Consider the following 17,637-nt stretch of genomic DNA (forward strand, 5'->3'; position numbering starts at 1 on the left):
TAGGTACATTATACTAGTACTCTGGTGATGAGGGCCCCTGGGAGTAGGTACAGTGTACTAGTACTCTGGTGATGAGGGCCCCTGAGAGTAGGTACAGTGTACTAGTACTCTGGTGATGAGGGCCCCTGGGAGTAGGTACATTATACTCACATTCATCACTTGACGGAAGAAGGCGTTCTTTGGATTATATTTGAGCTCCTAATTGTAAGACAAATCGAAACAGAAACAGGCAGACAGACAGGCAGACAGACGGACAGAAAGGCAGACAGGTCATTAGATGAGATGGTTTGTACATTCACATTAAGACTGAAAGTTCGGCTGACTGCGTCACATGTCTCACCTCCAGGGTGCTTCCCTTGCAGGCTCCCATGCGGATCGCTGCTGGAGAACACACACACTTGCCCTACACACATACACAAACACACACACACACAAACACACACATGCATACGTGCACACACATGCACAAACATGCGTGTGCACACACAGATTGGTTTAGATTAGATTTAACTAGTTGAGAATGAATCATATTCAACTAGATCAGATGATTCTAGATTAGATTAAATGTGTTCAGATTAAACTACATGAGACTAAATCCTATTCAACGACATGAAACTAGGTTTGATTAACGAGACAAGATGAGTCTTGGTTAGGGTTAACTAGACCATATGAGTCTTGATTAGGGTTAATTAGACCATATGAGTCTTGGTTAGGGTTAACTAGACTATATGGGTCTTGATTAGGGTTAACTAGACCACATGAGTCTTGGCTAGGGTTAACTAGACCATATGAGTCTTGGTTAGGGTTAACTAGACCATATGAGTCTTGGTCAGGGTTAACTAGACCACATGAGTCTTGGTTAGGGTTAACTACATTAGGGTTAACTAGCCCATATGAGTCTTGGTTTGGGTTAACTAGATTAGGGTTAACTAGACTATATGAGTCTTGATTAGGGTTAACTAGACCATATAAGTCTTGGTTAGGGTTAACTAGACCATATGAGTCTAAGTTAGGGTTAACAAGACCATATGAGTCTTGGTTAGGGTTAACTAGACCATATGAGTCTTGATTAGGGTTAACTAGATCATATGAGTCTTGGTTAGGGTTAACTAGACCAGTGGTCCCCAACCACCGGGCCGCGGGCCATTCCTAACCGGGCCGTAGGTTCGTAGGCTACGACATGAGTAAAAAAAAATTAAAAAAAATTCATGCAAAATGCATGTATACTTAATAAACTCAATTTACTTCGCAATACTGTCACTCTTTTACATGCCATAAGTCTATATGCAGTTGTTAGATTGCATATAACATGTTTGCATTTTTGGCAAGGTCCTAACTTCTTTTCTTAGGCATAACTGTCTGCTGTCCCGCCCCCAACACGTATTGGCTTCAGCGGCTGCGCAGCCTGAGCTCACTTCACTTGTTCAGTTCAACAGTAGTGTCACACTAAGTTAGCTAAACTGCAAAAATGAGCAACTCAAAACAGACGTGTTTAGAAAGTTTCTTTGGAAGGGGTAGCGGGGGAAAAAGACCCACTGACGATAATGAGCAAGAAACCGCAAAGAAAAAGAAAGGGTCTTTCAATCGAAAGTATGACGAGTCATACCTAAAATAGGGGTTTATAGAGACCGGTGAGTCACATGCACCAAGTCCGTTATGTGTGGTATGTGGTGACACGTTGTTGAATGAAGCTATGAAACCATCAAAGCTTATTCGACATTTAGAATCCAAGCATCAAATCCACACAAAAATAGTGCTTAAAACAACCACATCTGTGAACGTGGCTGTGCTAAAAGCCTCATACTTAGTGGCTAGTCGCATTGCTAAGTGTAAGAAGCCCTTTACTATTGGGGAAGAGCTAATTCTGCCTGCTGCAAAAGACATGTGCAATTAACTCCTTGGGGAGGCTGCAGCAAAAAAGATAGGCTCGGTACCTCTTTCAGCCAGCACCATCCATAGGCGAATTGATGATATAGCGGAGGATATTGAAGCACAGTTGTTGGAGAGGGTGAATGGTTCACCGTGGTATGCAATCCAGGTCGATGAGTCCACTGATGTGGAAAAAAGGGCAATTCTGCTTGTTTTTGTACGGTACAGTTTTGAGGACGATGTGTAGGAGGATTTGTTGTGTGTGCTGTCACTTCCAACGAACACCACAGCTGCAGAATCATTCCGGGCTTTGGATGGCTATGTGTCAGGAAAATAAGTCTAGTCTTTCTGTATTGGCGTTTGCACTGGTGGGGCTGCAGCCATGACTGGACGGCTGTCCGGTTTTACTGCAAGGGTTAGAGAGGTTGCACCTGACTGCGAGCCCACACACTGTGTCATTCACAAGGAAATGCTGGCTAGCCGAAAAATGTCGCCCGAGTTAAATTGGGGTATTAAATGATGTAGTTAAAATAATCAACCACATAAAAGCACACACACTCAACTCTTGTTTATTTGAACAGCTCTGTGAAGAAATGGACGCAGAGCACAAACGCCTTCTCTTGCACGCAGATGTCAGATGGCTGTCAAGGGGAAGGTCATTGGCCAGAGTGTTTGAGTTGCGAGAGCCACTGCAGAGGTTTCTTACAGAAAAAAAGTCACCATTGGCAGCACATTTCAGTGATGAGCACTGGGTGTCCAAACTGGCTTACCTGTGTGACATATTCGGATTGCTTAATGAGCTCAACCTGACACACCAGGGGAGAATGACGACTGTCTTTAAACTGGCAGATAAAGTTGCTGCATTTAAAGCCAAGCTTGATTTGTGGGGACGACGAGTGGACAGGGGAGTATTCGATATGTTCCAAACATTAGTGGGGATTTTGGGAGAGACTGAGGTAACGCCCATTCTCTCGCAGCTGGTGCGCGATCACCTTGTTGCGTTTTCAAATGAATTCAAACGTTACTTCCCATCCTCCAAAGATCCACGGCGAACGAATGAGTGGATCCGCAACCCATTTGTCAATGTCCCGAATCACTTGTCAGTGCAGGAGGAAGATCAATTGATCGAAATAGCTTATGATGGTGGTCTTAAAAGTGTGTTTGAGCAAACCTCTCTGGCGGGTTTTTGGATCAAAACCAAAGCGGAGTATCCTGAGATATCCGTAAAAGTGCTGAAAACGTTGCTTCCATTTCCCACCACGTACCTATGCGAGGCCGGGTTTTCGGCAATGACTGCCACTAAAACAAAATTGTGCAATCGATTGGACATTTCAAACACGCTAAGGGTGTCACTGTCTTCCATCACCCCCAGATGGAACCTTCTTCTTGCAGGGAAACAAGCACAGGGCTCCCACTGATTAAAATGAATTGTAGCCTATTCTGTGGCCTCACAAACGCGCGTTAAGTTCCCATACCGACATTTTGTGTTGTGCATGTTTACACTTGATAGATGTTACTTCAAGTTTTGTTCAATATATGTATGTTCATAGTTGTTCATTTTTCACTTGTTCAAGTTCTTTTTTAAGAGTTTGTTACCTTCACTGTTCATAAATAACTGGAACTAGTTATTTTAAATGAATGCATGCCCAACACTATATGAAAATATCAACAAATTGGCAACTCCTGCGCAACATAATCCAACCCCCCCCCCAGGCCCCGCCCCGCCGGTCCGTGAATTTTTTTGGAGAATCAAACCGGTCCTTGGTGCTGAAAAGGTTGGGGACCCCTGAACTAGACCATATGAGTCTTGTGCCGTGTTCCGATATCCCTACTTCCATGAGTACACTTAAACGAGGTACACTATCCGCACTCACTAAGTGCGCTAATGTTCAGATGCCGGTGTTGTTCCAAATCGAATACTCTGCGGTGCACTAACCGGAAATTACGATCACGACTGCCGCCGCGGCTCCTCCCGTGCAATAAACATCCCACTTTGAACGGTGAACTCTTTACGCCAAGCAGCTATAAAAAGCTATAAAAGCTATAAAAACTACAAAATGACTCTATTAATGCAGGCTATGTAGAAAATGCGCCGACTTTGGCTCAGCCTGGCTCCGCCCTCTTCCGCTACGTAGCTAAGATGGCTGCCGTTGAGTACGAAAAGTGTATGGAGATCCACACTTCGCGATTTGACCGTTTTGAGTACACCATCCGGGTTCTTTCAGTACTCTCGTATTTTCGCCCGATCTGAATCGGAACGCCCTACGTACTCAAACTTAGGCTAGTAAGTTCGGATAGTATGGATATTGGAACACGGCATTGGTTAGGGTTAACTAGACCATATGAGTCTTGGTTAGGGTTAACTAGGTTTGGGTTAACTAGACTAGATGAGAGGACTCACCCTAGTGCACTGCATCACCTTGGAACATCTGCGGCCCTCCAAGTAGGATCCAGGCAGACATGAGCACGCCGTCTACACACACACACATGCACGCAAGCAAACGTGCACGCACACACACACACACATGCAGGCACGCACAGATCCAAATGCACGCACACACGCAGACACACATGCAGGCACGCACACACACACACAAGCAAGCACACACAAACACATGCATGCACGCACACATCCATACGCACACACACGCAAACACACAAACACATGCACGCACGCACACATCCACACGCACGCACATGCATGCACACACACACATGCAGGCATGGACACACACAGAAACGCACACACACACGCATGAACGCACACACACACGCATGCATGCACACAAACACACACCACACACAAATGCAGTATGAAAAGAACAGCTAATAGCATACAGCTATCAGAGAGCAGCTAGCAGCTTATTGCTATCACAATGGCAGCCAGCCTAGGGCTTCAATGGAGGAGTTGCAGACGGGGTCTTACAGTATTGGGCCCGGTTCTGGTACATTCTGCGGTTCGGCCACAGCCGCCATTGTTGAATAGACAGCCGTCAACCTCTGAAGAAACAAAGCAAGACGGCCAGGAATGGAGGTCTTAGTCAGGGGAATTAGCGCGCTAGCATTAATCAGTATTAGCTCTACTGTCATTTAGCTATTTTAATGTATTGGTAGTTGGTGTTAGGAAGGGTTAGTTAGTGTAATGTAGGGTTAGTAGGTGTTAGTTAGTGTAAGGTAGGGTTATTTATTGTTATTTAGTGTAAGGTAGGATTAGTTATTGTTATTTAGTTTAAGGTAGGGTTAGTTAGTGTAGTTATTGTGAGGTAGGGTTAGTTATTGTTAGTTAGTGTAAGGGAGGGTTAGTTAGTGTAGTTATTGTAGGGTAGGGCTGGTTAGTGTTAGTTAGTGTAAGGTAGGGTTAGTTAGTGTTATTTTGTGTAGTTATTGTAAGGTAGGGTTAGTTGGTGTTAGTTATTGTAAGGTAGGGTTAGTTAGTGTCGTTAGTGTCAGGTAGGGTTAGTTAGTGGAGTTATTGTAAGCCAGGGTCAATTAGTGTAAGTAAGCGTATGGTAGGGTTACTTAGTTGAAGTTAGTATCCGGTAGGGTTAGTTAGTGGTAGCCAGTGTCAGTTAGGGTTAGTTAGCAGTAGTTAGTATCAGGCAGGGTTAGTTAGCGGTAGTTAGTATCCATTAGGGTTAGTTAGTGGTCGTTAGTATCCGGTAGGGTTAGTTAGCGGTAGTTAGTATCCGGTAGGGTTAGTTAGTGGTAGTTAGGGGACGGTAGGGTTAGTTAGCGGTAGTTAGTATCCGGTAGGGTTAGTTAGTGGTTGTTAGGGGACGGTAGGGTTAGTTAGCGGTAGTTAGTATCCGGTAGGGTTAGTTAGTGGTCGTTAGTGTCCGGTAGGGTTAGTTAGCGGTAGTTAGTATCCAGTAGGGTTAGTTAGGGGACGGTAGGGTTAGTTAGCTGTAGTTAGTGTCCGGTAGGGTTACTGAGTCTGGTAGAGGTACCTAGACAGACCACTCCGTCCCCGGTGTAGCCGTCCTTACAGCTGCAGGTCCTCTGCGTCGGGGACACCTGGGAGCACACGGCGAACCCAGAGCAGCCTCCGTTCTGCAGCCCACACAGGTCCAGCTCTACAGGGACAGGGTAGACCTCAGGACCCTGTAGACCCAGGACTCTCTAGACCCAGGACCCTGTAGACCCAGGACTCTCTAGACCCAGGACCCTGTAGACCCAGGACCCTGTAGACCCAGGACTCTCTAGACCCAGGACCCTGTAGACCCAGGACCCTGTAGACCCAGGACTCTCTAGACCCAGGACCCTGTAGACCCAGGACTCTCTAGACCCAGGACCCTGTAGACCCAGGACCCTGTAGACCCAGGACTCTCTAGACCCAGGACCCTGTAGACCCAGGACCCTGTAGACCCAGGACTCTCTAGACCCAGGACCCTGTAGACCCAGGACCCTGTAGACCCAGGACCCTGTAGACCCAGGACTCTCTAGACCCAGGACCCTGTAGACCCAGGACTCTCTAGACCCAGGACTCTCTAGACCCAGGACTCTCTAGACCCAGGACTCTCTAGACCCAGGACTCAGTAGACCTCAGGAACCTGTAGACCTCAGGACCCTGTAGACCCAGGACCCTGTAGACCCAGGACTATCTAGACCGAGGACCCTGTAGACCCAGGACCCTGTAGACCCAGGACTCTCTAGACCCAGGACCCTGTAGACCCAGGACTCTCTAGACCCAGGACTCTGTAGACCCAGGAGTGTGTGAACATTATGTACTCTGGCGGGGGCCAGCCTCCTGGGTTCCCCTCGACCGCACTACAGCGTGGGGGATTCCTTACTGATTTTCCTGCCAGCAATCTGCTAGCTGTACGTGTTAGCAGTAATGTGTTGTTAGCTGTGTGTTGACCATGTGTAAGCTATATTTTATCAGCCATGTGTTAACTACGTGTTAGCTATGTGTTGTTAGCTGTGTGTTGACCATGTGTTAAATACGTGTTAGCTATGTGTTGTTAGCTGTGTGTTGACCATGTGTAAGCTATATTTTATCAGTCATGTGTTAACTACGTGTTAGCTATGAGTTGTTAGCTGTGTGTTGACCATGTGTTAACTACGTGTTAGCTATGTGTTGTTAGCTGTGTGTTGACCATGTGTAAGCTATATTTTATCAGCCATGTGTTAACTACGTGTTAGCTATGTGTTGTGTGCTGTGTGTTGACCATGTGTTAAATACGTGTTAGCTATGTGGTGTTAGCTGTGTGTTGACCATGTGTAAGCTATATTTTATCAGCCATGTGTTAACTACGTGTTAGCTATGTGTTGTTAGCTGTGTGTTGACCATGTGTTAAATACGTGTTAGCTATGTGTTGTTAGCTGTGTGTTGACCATGTGTTAAATACGTGTTAGCTATGTGTTGTTAGCTGTGTGTTGACCATGTGTTAAATACGTGTTAGCTATGTGTTGTTAGCTGTGTGTTGACCATGTGTAAGCTATATTTTATCAGCCATGTGTTAACTACGTGTTAGCTATGTGTTGTTAGCTGTGTATTGACCATGTGTTAAATACGTGTTAGCTATGTGTTGTTAGCTGTGTGTTGACCATGTGTAAGCTATATGTTAGCAGCTATGTGTTAACTAACTGTTTATCAGCTGTGTAAAAAATCTGGTAGCAGGGGGCAGACCTTTACAGGAAGTCCCGTTTCCGTGGTATCCTGCAGCACAGACGCACGTCGGACTGGAGCCACGTGGGCCAGCGATACAGCTGGTAACAAGAGCACCATCAGAACCAATCACTAGCCCACCACACAGACAGACAGACGGACAGATGGGCAGGCAGGCAGGCAGGCAGACGAACAGGCAGGCAGACAGACACGCAGACGGACAGGCAGGCAGACGGACAGACAGACAAGACAGACAGGCAGGCAGACAGACGGACAGATAGGCAGACAGGCAGCGGACAGACAGATAGACAGACAGACAGACGAACAGATGGATAGACAGACAGCCAGGCAGACGGATAGACAGACAGTCAGACAGGCAGATGAACAGATGGACAGGCAGACAAGCAGACGGACAGACAGACAGGCAGACGAACAGATTAACAGATGGACAGATAGCCAGGCAGACAGACGAACAGGCGGACAGACAGACAGGCAGGCAGGCAGGCAAACAGACGAACTGATGAACAGACAGAAGGACAGGCTGACAGGGAAACGGACAGGGAGCCAGATCTTACTTTGCATTCTCATCACAAATGCCTCCACAGACATCGTCTTTGATTTCTGAGTGACAGAATATACACACTCAGAATATACACTGACAAATAGACATTAAGAAGTAGACACTTAGAGATAGACTCACACCGGACTGGGAACCAGGGTCACCAGGGTAACCAAGGCCACAAGGGTTACCAAGGTCACCGGGGTAACCAAGGTCACCGGGGTTACCAAGGTCACTGGGGTTACCAAGGTTACCGGGGGAACCAAAGTCACCAGGGCTACAAAGGTCACCGGGCTAACCAAGGTCACCGGGGTGACCATGGTCAACAGTGTTACCACGGTTACCCAGTGTGAGGCACCGCTGCCAATCATGTGATCATCTTGTGTATGAGACGGAACACTTACCCACAGAACAGGAAGTTCCTTTCCAGCCTTTAAAACACAAACACCTCCCACTTCCTGCTAGACCGTCCTCACACTTCCCATGGTCACACACACATTCTGTTCACGTTCACACACACACGCACACGCACACACACACACACACACACACACACACACACACACACACACACACAGGTCATCTCAATACATTCTATACTATAGGTGTGTTCTACTGATTAGTTATAGTGGTTGGTTCGACTGTATTGTACTGATGGATTCTACTGTAATCTACTGATGGGTTCTCCTGTATTCTAATGGTGTGTTCTACAGTTATCTATTGGTGTGTCCTAATGTATTCTAGTGGTGGGTTCTACTGTATTATACTTGTGGGTTGTACTGGTAGGGTCTAATCTATTCTGCATGTGTGTTCTACTGTATTCTACTGGTGTGTTTGACTATGTTCTACTGGTGGGTTCTAATGTATTCTACTGGTGGGTTCTAATGTATTCTACGGTTGGTCTACTGTATTGTACTGGTGTGTTTGACCATATTCTACATGTTGGTTCTACTGTATCCTACTGGTGTCCTTGACTATGTTCTACTGGTGGGTTCTAATGTATTCTACTGGTGGGTTCTAATGTATTCTACAGTTGGTTCTACTGTATTGTACTGGTGTGTTTCACCATATTCTACATGTTGGTTCTAATGTATTCTACTGGTTGGTTTGACTACATTCTACTGGTCGGTTCTACTGGGGGTTTCTTATCTGTTCCACCTTGTGTTTGAGCGGTTGTAAAGGTTCCTTACTGGACGAACAGTTGGTTCCGTGGCGGCCCGGCTCGCAGTCCTCACACGCGGTGCCGTGGAAACCCTCGTAACAACGGCACTCTCCGTCGCCAAAGAGACCGTCCTCACACTGACCGTGGCCGGAGCACCTGTCGCCCGCCTCCCCCGGACACCGGTAACACTCGTGGCCGTAGTAACCAGGGCAACAGGCGTGGTCCTAGCCAGGTGGCAGGAGGAGACAGAGGGGGTTGGCACGGTAACCGAGCCGGTCCTTAAACCCCCCCCCCCCCCCCCCCCCCCCCCCCCCAATCGGTGAGTTACTCACCTTTTCGACCTTGAAGCACTTGGCCCTACAGCCGAGGATGGTAAGCCTGCGGGAGCCGACCTTCTTCCTGTAGCTGCAGTCGGGCACCATGTCGTCTGGAAACTCAGTCATTGTCTGAAACACAGAAACACAGGTCAGCCTGTCTGCCTGTCTGTCTGTCTGTCTGTCTGTCTGTCTGTCTGTCTGTCTGTCTGTCTTACTGGTTTGGAGCTGAAGAAACATCTGGGAGGTCCTTCACAACTAGAACACCTTCCCTGAGGGACGAGAGAAAGAGAGAGAGAGAGAGAGGATTAGAGGCAAAAAAATACAGTGGAGTTACAGTAAATTAGTTATAGTTATAGTAAATTACAATACAGTAGAATATAAAAGAGTAGAGTAGATTACATTGCTGTACAGCACAGTATTATGTTATAGAGTCAATTATAATACAGCAAAGGTCAGTGCTAGCATAGTACTACTATGTTGAGTAGAGTACAGTATAATAAAATAACGTAAGTTGTTTCTTACTTTGCTCTTCAAGATGACACTTCGGCTGCAGCGGTTCTGCTGAACTTTGAGGACCTGATTGAGGAACATGACTACACCGAAACTGGTCTCCACATAACCACTGTCAATCACAGCATCATTCACCAATGTCTGGAGGACAGGAGAGAGGAGACGGGAGAGGAGAGAGGAGGGGAGAGGAGAGAGGTGAATGGTTCCACGGACGCTTGTTAAAGGTCTCAGTAAAAGGACGTTGAATCATATGGGCGACGTCTGAAAATAAATGCGTTTGCACTATTTGTTGTGTCCGCGAAAACAAAAAATCTTACCAGGAGAAATGTATGGCTTCGACTAATTCCCCAAACACAATCAGAAGAGAGAAGATCTTCCTCACAACGCCTAGCCCAAAAGCTTTCTAAACGCAGTCACGCCTGATCCGTCAGACAGAATACTGCATATTTGCATTTTGTTTATGAAAACATTTAACAAAGGTTGAACTAAGGCTGATGGTACCTGGTTGTTTTTAAGGTGGAACTAAGGCTGATGGTACCTGGTTGTTTTTAAGGTGGAATTATAGCCGATGGTACCTGGTTGTTTTTAAGGTGGAACTATAGCCGATGGTACCTGGTTGTTTTTAAGGTGGAACTAAGGCTGATGGTACCTGGTTGTTTTTAAGGTGGAACTAAGGCTGATGGTACCTGGTTGTTTTTAAGGTGGAACTAGCCGATGGTACCTGGTTGTTTTTAAGGTGGAACTAAGGCTGATGGTACCTGGTTGTTTTTAAGGTGGAACTATAGCCGATGGTACCTGGTTGTTTTTAAGGTGGAACTAAGGCTGATGGTACCTGGTTGTTTTTAAGGTGGAACTATAGCCGATGGTACCTGGTTGTTTTTAAGGTGGAACTATAGCCGATGGTACCTGGTTGTTTTTAAGGTGGAATTAAGGCTGATGGTACCTGGTTGTTTTTAAGGTGGAACTACAGCCGATGGTACCTGGTTGTTTTTAAGGTGGAATTAAGGCTGATGGTACCTGGTTGTTTTTAAGGTGGAACTATAGCCGATGGTACCTGGTTGTTTTTAAGGTGGAACTATAGCCGATGGTACCTGGTTGTTTTTAAGGTGGAACTGCAGCGAATAGTCCTCGCCCAGCAGAGTCTCTTTCACCAGTCCATCTCTCAGGTCGGCAGGAAGCAAAATCTCATTGAGGAAGTGGTACCTAAAGACCGAGGGGTCCTTTTACACACACACAAACACACACACACACACACACACACACACACACACACACACACACACACACACACACAGGGTGGAGTCAGGAGGGTCACCCTAGGGAGGGTGGAGCTAGACCTACCAGGAGGGTGGAGTTGGACCTACCAGGAGGGTGGAGTTAGACCTACCAGGAGGGTGGAGTTGGTGGCGCTCAAGTGTCGTCTGACGGCGTCGTCGGTTGGCAGCAGGAGGGTGAAGTCGTTCTTGCCCTCCTCCAGTTTGTAGAGCTACACACACACACATAGACACAGACAGACATACGTAGACACACAAACGCATAACCCCCCCCACACGCATACACGTAGAGACACAAACGCACAACCCCCCCACAAGCACACACGTAGACACACACGCATACAAAGACACACATACACACACACACACACACACATATACAGATATGTACACACATGCGCATTGCCAGCTGCATGATTGGCTGTTGAGTGGTTGGGTTGGGGACTTACCAGGACGTAGTATCTGAACAATGTGAAGTTGGACGAGGAGTTTAAGAATCCCATCAGGGTGGGGGGGTAAGGGGAGAGGTCAGAGAGAGGCGGAGCCAAGAGCTGTGTGACAGAGATTAACAGTAAGGCAGGTACACTGTTTAATACCTGCTCCTAAATGACCTGTCTTTACTGTCTAACCCCTACCTGCTCCTCAATGACCTGTCTTTACTGTCCATCCCCTACCTGCTCCTCAATGACCTGTCTTTACTGTCTAACCCCTACCTGCTCCTCAATGACCTGTCTTTACTGTCTAACCCCTACCTGCTCCTTAATGACCTGTCTTTACTGTCTAACCCCTACCTGCTCCTTAATTACCTGTCTTTACTGTCTAACCCCTACCTGCTCCTTAATGACCTGTCTTTACTGTCTAACCCCTACCTGCTCCTTAATGACCTGTCTTTACTGTTTAACCCCTACCTGCTCCTTAATGACCTGTCTTTACTGTCTAACCCCTACCTGCTCCTTAATGACCTGTCTTTACTGTCTAACCCCTACCTGCTCCTTAATGACCTGTCTTTACTGTCTAACCCCTACCTGCTCCTTAATGACCTGTCTTTACTGTCTAACCCCTACCTGCTCCTTAATGACCTGTCTCTGTACTGTCTAACCCCTACCTGCTCCTTAATGACCTGTCTTTACTGTCTAACCCCTACCTGCTCCTTAATGACCTGTCTCTGTACTGTCTAACCCCTACCTGCTCCTTAATGACCTGTCTTTACTGTCTAACCGCCACCTGCTCATAATGAACCGTCTTTACTGTCCATCCCCTACCTGCTCCTTCATGATAGAGGCTCACCCCGTTGATGACGTGAATGTATCCATTGGTTGAGGGAAGGTTTGCGGTATGGATAGAGGCATTCCCCACAAGGAGCGTCTGTCAGCCACAACACAACATTCATACAGTGATGCACACAACATTCATACAGTGATACACACAACATTCATACAGTGATACACAACATTAATGCAGTGATACACACAACATTCATACAGTGATACACAACATTAATGCAGTGATACACACAACATTCATAGGCTTTGAGATAGGTCGAGGTAAGGGTGAGGGTTACAATTCAGGTTAAAGGGGTAGTCTCCCTCTGCTATTTGTAATATCATCTGCGTGGTGTGAAACAATCGCACTCTGCAACATCGACAGGATTGAGGGTTAAGAATGAAGGATTCCGGGTAAGGTATCAAGTGTTTAGGGTTCAGAGTTAAGGTTAAGTGGCAAGTAAGGTTAAGGGTCAGGGTTAAGGACCCATTGCTAGTTCGATCCCCGGCTCCTCCTAGATAAGTGTGGAGGTGTCCCTGAGCAAGACACCCCACCCTGTGTGGTTATGAACGGTTGTAGGTTGCTAAATGCCCTGAATGTAAATATTAAGGGTCATGGGTTAGGGTTCAGGATCAAGGTTCAAGGGCCAAGGGTCAAGGGTTAGGGTTCAGGATCAAGGGTTAGGGTTCAGGGTCAAGGGTTAGGGTTCAGGATCAAGGGTTAGGGTTCAGGGTCAAGGGTTAGGGTTCAGGGTCAAGGGTTAGGGTTCAGGATCAAGGGTTAGGGTTCAGGATCAAGGATTAGGGTTCAGGGTCAAGGGTTAGGGTTCAGGGTCAAGGGTTAGGGTTCAGGGTCAAGGGTTAGGGTTCAGGGTCAAGGGTTAGGGTTCAGGATCAAGGGTTAGGGTTCAGGGTCAAGGATTAGGGTTCAGGGTCAAGGGTTAGGGTTCAGGGTCAAGGGTTAGGGTTCAGGGTCAAGGGTTAGGGTTCAGGATCAAGGGTTAGGGTTCAGGGTCAAGGGTCAACGGTAGTATCTGAGACCCCGTTGCTGCTGCTGATGATCCAGGAGGTGGGGGCGCCGAGGGTGAGGACGCTGTGGCCCTCAAGACCCTTCAGGTCCTCCACAGACCAGACCCCTGGAATCATCTGAGCTCTACACACACACACACACACAGACACAGACGCACACACACAGACACACACACACAGACACACACACACACACAGACACACAAGAGTATGGGAGTTCAACTTATGGTTCATATTGATAGTAGTTGGTCGGTGGTCGGTGATAGCTAATGGTGGTAGTTGATGGGAAGTAGTTGATGGTGGTAGTTGATGGTGGTGTATGATGTGGATGGTAGTTGATGGGGGATAGTTGATGGTGGTAGTTGATGGGGGATAGTTGATGGTGGTAGTTGATTGGTGGTAGTTGATGGGGGATAGTTGATGGTGGTAGTTGATGGTGGTAGTTGATTGGTGGTAGTTGATGTGGTGTATGATGTGGGTGGTGGTTGATTGGTGGTAGTTGATGGTGGTGTATGATGTGGATGGTAGTTGATGGGGGGTAGTTGATGGTGGTAGTTGATGGTGGTAGTTGATTGGTGGTAGTTGATGGTGGTGTATGATGTGGGTGGTGGTTGATTGGTGGTAGTTGATGGTGGTAGTTGATGGTGGTAGTTAATGGTGGTAGTTGATCTTACTGTAGGAAGTGTGTGATGCGGTGCCTGTTTAACCAGAAGGCTTCCTTTGTGGAGGAGAAGTTTCTCCTGAAGTCTCTGGACGGAGCGAACACCGTCACGTTCTGGGACAGGTAGTCTATAGAGGTCTTATCCCTCTGACACAACAACAAAGACACACAGAAACACAAACACACACACACACGCACACAAAGACACACAAAAACACAGTGACACAAACACACACACACACACACAAACACACACACCACAAACACATACACGACACACAAAACCACGCAATCACACAAAAACACACAGAGAGACACACGCGCATCGCACACACACGCACACACACAGATGTGCACCCATACGCACAAACAGATGTTATCATATGATATGAAGTTGTATATTTCTATATGATAGCATATAAAAGATGACCCAATAGTCTACCTGGAGCCAACGATAAAATCCATTCAGATACCAGTTAGAGTCCAGTTCCTACACACATACAAAAACGCGCACACACACACGCACACAAACATATCGTTATATATTTCCAAGCTAAACGTTTTGAGGACTCTACAGTGTGTATACAGGGAGTATTCTGGTAGTTGTTGAGCGAAGTGATTTAAGGCAAAGTATCTTCAAGTTAGTTTTATTTTTATTTTAGTTTTAATTTGAAGATATTGAAGATCTTTTGATTGTTCATCAATAATGGCCAATGCCCATCGTATGAGTTGATACGAGGAAGTACTGCTGAGTTGTGGGTGAGTTTACAGATACATGAGAGGTATAACGGTAGTATTAGTTTATAGTACAGGTATATTAGAGGTATTACGGTAGTATTAGTGTATAGTACAGATATATTAGAGCCACTACGGTAGTATTAGTGTATAGTACAGATATATTAGAGGTACTACGATAGTATTAGTGTTAGTTACAGGTATATTCTAAGTATTACGGTAGCATTAGTGTTAGTCACACGTATATTCAAAGTATTAGGGTATAGTACAGTTATATTAGAGCTTTTACGGTAGTATTAGAGTATAGTACAGGTATATTAGAGGTATTACGGTAGTATTAGGGTATAGGACAGGTATATTGGAGGTATTATGGTAGTATCAATGTATAGTACAGGTATATTAGAGGTATTACGGTAGTATTAATGTATAGTACAGGTATATTAGGTATTAGGGTATAGTACAGGTATATTAGAGGTATTACGGTAGTATTAATGTATAGTACAGGTATATTAGAGGTATTACGGTAGTATTAGTGTATAGTGCAGATATATTAGAGGTACCACGATAGTATTAGTGTTAGTTACAGGTATATTCTAAGTATTACGGTAGCATTAGTGTTAGTCACACGTATATTCAAAGTATTAGGGTATAATACAGTTATATTAGAGCTTTTACGGTAGTATTAGAGTATAGTACAGGTATATTAGAGGTATTACGGTAGTATTAGGGTATAGGACAGGTATATTGGAGGTATTATGGTAGTATCAATGTATAGTACAGGTATATTAGAGGTATTACGGTAGTATTAATGTATAGTACAGGTATATTAGAGGTATTAGGGTATAGTACAGGTATATTAGAGGTATTACGGTAGTATTAATGTATAGTACAGGTATATTAGAGGTATTACGATAGTATTCCTGTATAGTACAGGTATATTAGAGGTATTACGGTAGTATTAGGGTATAGTACAGGTATATTAGAGGTATTATGGTAGCATCAATGTATAGTATAGGTATATTAGAGGTATTATGGTAGTATTAATGTATAGTACAGATATATTAGAGGTACTACGGTAGTATTAATGTACAGTGTTGGGCACGTTACTTCAAAGGAGTAATGCATTATTTATTACTTGTGACTGTCATTTCAAAGTAATTAGTTACATTACAATAGTACTGTCTTTGAATTGTAAGGCATTACACTACTTTTACATTACTTTTGCATTACTTTCACCAAAATAACAGGAAATATGGATTTGGTGTTCTCAGATCTTCTTGTGTTCAATGCAGCTCATTACACAGCAGGAGGTGATGTGGTATGGCATAATGACTGAGCTAGGCTTAAGGCTAACAAAAGTACAATATAATGGTCGCAGTTATGGCTCATGGTGCAATACATTTTATTATAGAAATACTGTAACTTTAGGTATTGATATTGAAATCAATAGAGCTACAGCCTACCAGCCTACGGTAGATTAAAAAAACAAAAAAACATTGAGCCCCCTTTCTGGTTTGTCTAGGATGAAATAGAGTGGTTGACACCGAAATTCTGACTATTGGTCCTTTGTCGGGTATGTGGCTCATTTCAAATCGCCCCTGCCTGCTTCCATACACAATGGCTGGCTATGGGTATTGGCTATGGCCATGGGTACAAAACTGTCCTTATAGCAACCCAACCCGGAATGAAAAGACTGGTTGTAGTCTTTTCATTCCGTTCTAGACATACTGTTGATACGGAGAACCGAGCGAAAAGACTACAACCAGCCCCCTTGGACTCTGCTGCTGTAAGAGGGTGTAAACATTTGTGCAGATTTTTTTCTCCTCTGTGAATCTCATGGTGTTGGCGAATTTGTATAAAAACGACACACAAGTTCATTTCGGGTTTAAAATGCATTGTAACGCACGTTACTGAGATTTTTACCGAGTAAAATATTACTTCTTTTTTTTGTAATGCCTTACGTCACCGCGTTACAGCAAAAAGTAATGCATTACAGTAAAGCATTACTTTTGTAATGCGTTACTCCCAACACTGTCAATGTATAGTACAGATATATTAGAGGTATTACGGTAGTATTAGGGTATAGTACAGGTATATTAGAGGTATTACGGTAGTATTAGGGTATAGTACAGGTATATTAGAGGTATTAGGGTATAGTACAGGTATATTAGAGGTATTACGGTAGTATTAGGGTATAGTACAGGTATATTATAGGTATTACGGTAGTATTAGGGTATAGTACAGGTATATTAGAGGTATTACGGTAGTATTAGGGTATAGTACAGGTATATTAGAGGTATTACGGTAGTATTACGGTATAGTACAGGTATATTAGAGGTATTACTGTAGTATTAGGGTATAGTACAGGTATATTAGAGGTATTATGGTAGTATTAGGGTATAGTACAGGTATTACGGTACCTCCAGTAGGGAGCCATAGCACGCCAATCCGTCTCCCTGGAGTTCAGGCAGGCAGGTACAGTTCACCTGGCCCTCACTCAGAGAACACCGGGCCTTTACACAACAACACAACTAATATCACACAACAACACAACTACTATAAAAAAACAATACAACTACTATAACCCAACAATACAATTAATATAACACAATAACACAACTACTATAACACAACAATGCATTGTGTGTGTG

General features: G+C 45.0%; 1 protein-coding gene across 3 annotated transcripts in view; it reads right to left on the bottom strand.

The window, feature by feature from the left end:
* stab1 (stabilin 1) overlaps window positions 1-17,637 on the bottom strand; it is a 62,874-nt gene that overhangs the window by 24,113 nt on the left and 21,124 nt on the right. For all 3 annotated transcript variants that reach the window (XM_079747761.1, XM_079747762.1, XM_079747760.1), the window contains exons 28-47: window positions 17,407-17,499; window positions 14,694-14,741; window positions 14,265-14,398; window positions 13,603-13,714; window positions 12,587-12,664; window positions 11,749-11,850; window positions 11,413-11,511; window positions 11,117-11,245; window positions 10,038-10,166; window positions 9,731-9,784; window positions 9,531-9,644; window positions 9,227-9,422; window positions 8,441-8,536; window positions 8,053-8,098; window positions 7,499-7,578; window positions 5,817-5,942; window positions 4,796-4,869; window positions 4,271-4,342; window positions 341-403; window positions 151-198 (exon numbers count right to left, since the gene is read on the bottom strand). In XM_079747761.1, coding sequence (XP_079603887.1) covers window positions 151-198; window positions 341-403; window positions 4,271-4,342; window positions 4,796-4,869; window positions 5,817-5,942; window positions 7,499-7,578; window positions 8,053-8,098; window positions 8,441-8,536; window positions 9,227-9,422; window positions 9,531-9,644; window positions 9,731-9,784; window positions 10,038-10,166; window positions 11,117-11,245; window positions 11,413-11,511; window positions 11,749-11,850; window positions 12,587-12,664; window positions 13,603-13,714; window positions 14,265-14,398; window positions 14,694-14,741; window positions 17,407-17,499 — 1,893 coding nt within the window. The remainder of the gene's footprint in view (window positions 1-150; window positions 199-340; window positions 404-4,270; window positions 4,343-4,795; window positions 4,870-5,816; window positions 5,943-7,498; window positions 7,579-8,052; window positions 8,099-8,440; window positions 8,537-9,226; window positions 9,423-9,530; window positions 9,645-9,730; window positions 9,785-10,037; window positions 10,167-11,116; window positions 11,246-11,412; window positions 11,512-11,748; window positions 11,851-12,586; window positions 12,665-13,602; window positions 13,715-14,264; window positions 14,399-14,693; window positions 14,742-17,406; window positions 17,500-17,637) is intronic.

The sequence above is a fragment of the Pollachius pollachius genome (assembly GCF_949987615.1).
Source record: "Pollachius pollachius genome assembly, chromosome: 12".
Taxonomy (NCBI): Eukaryota; Metazoa; Chordata; class Actinopteri; order Gadiformes; family Gadidae; genus Pollachius; species Pollachius pollachius.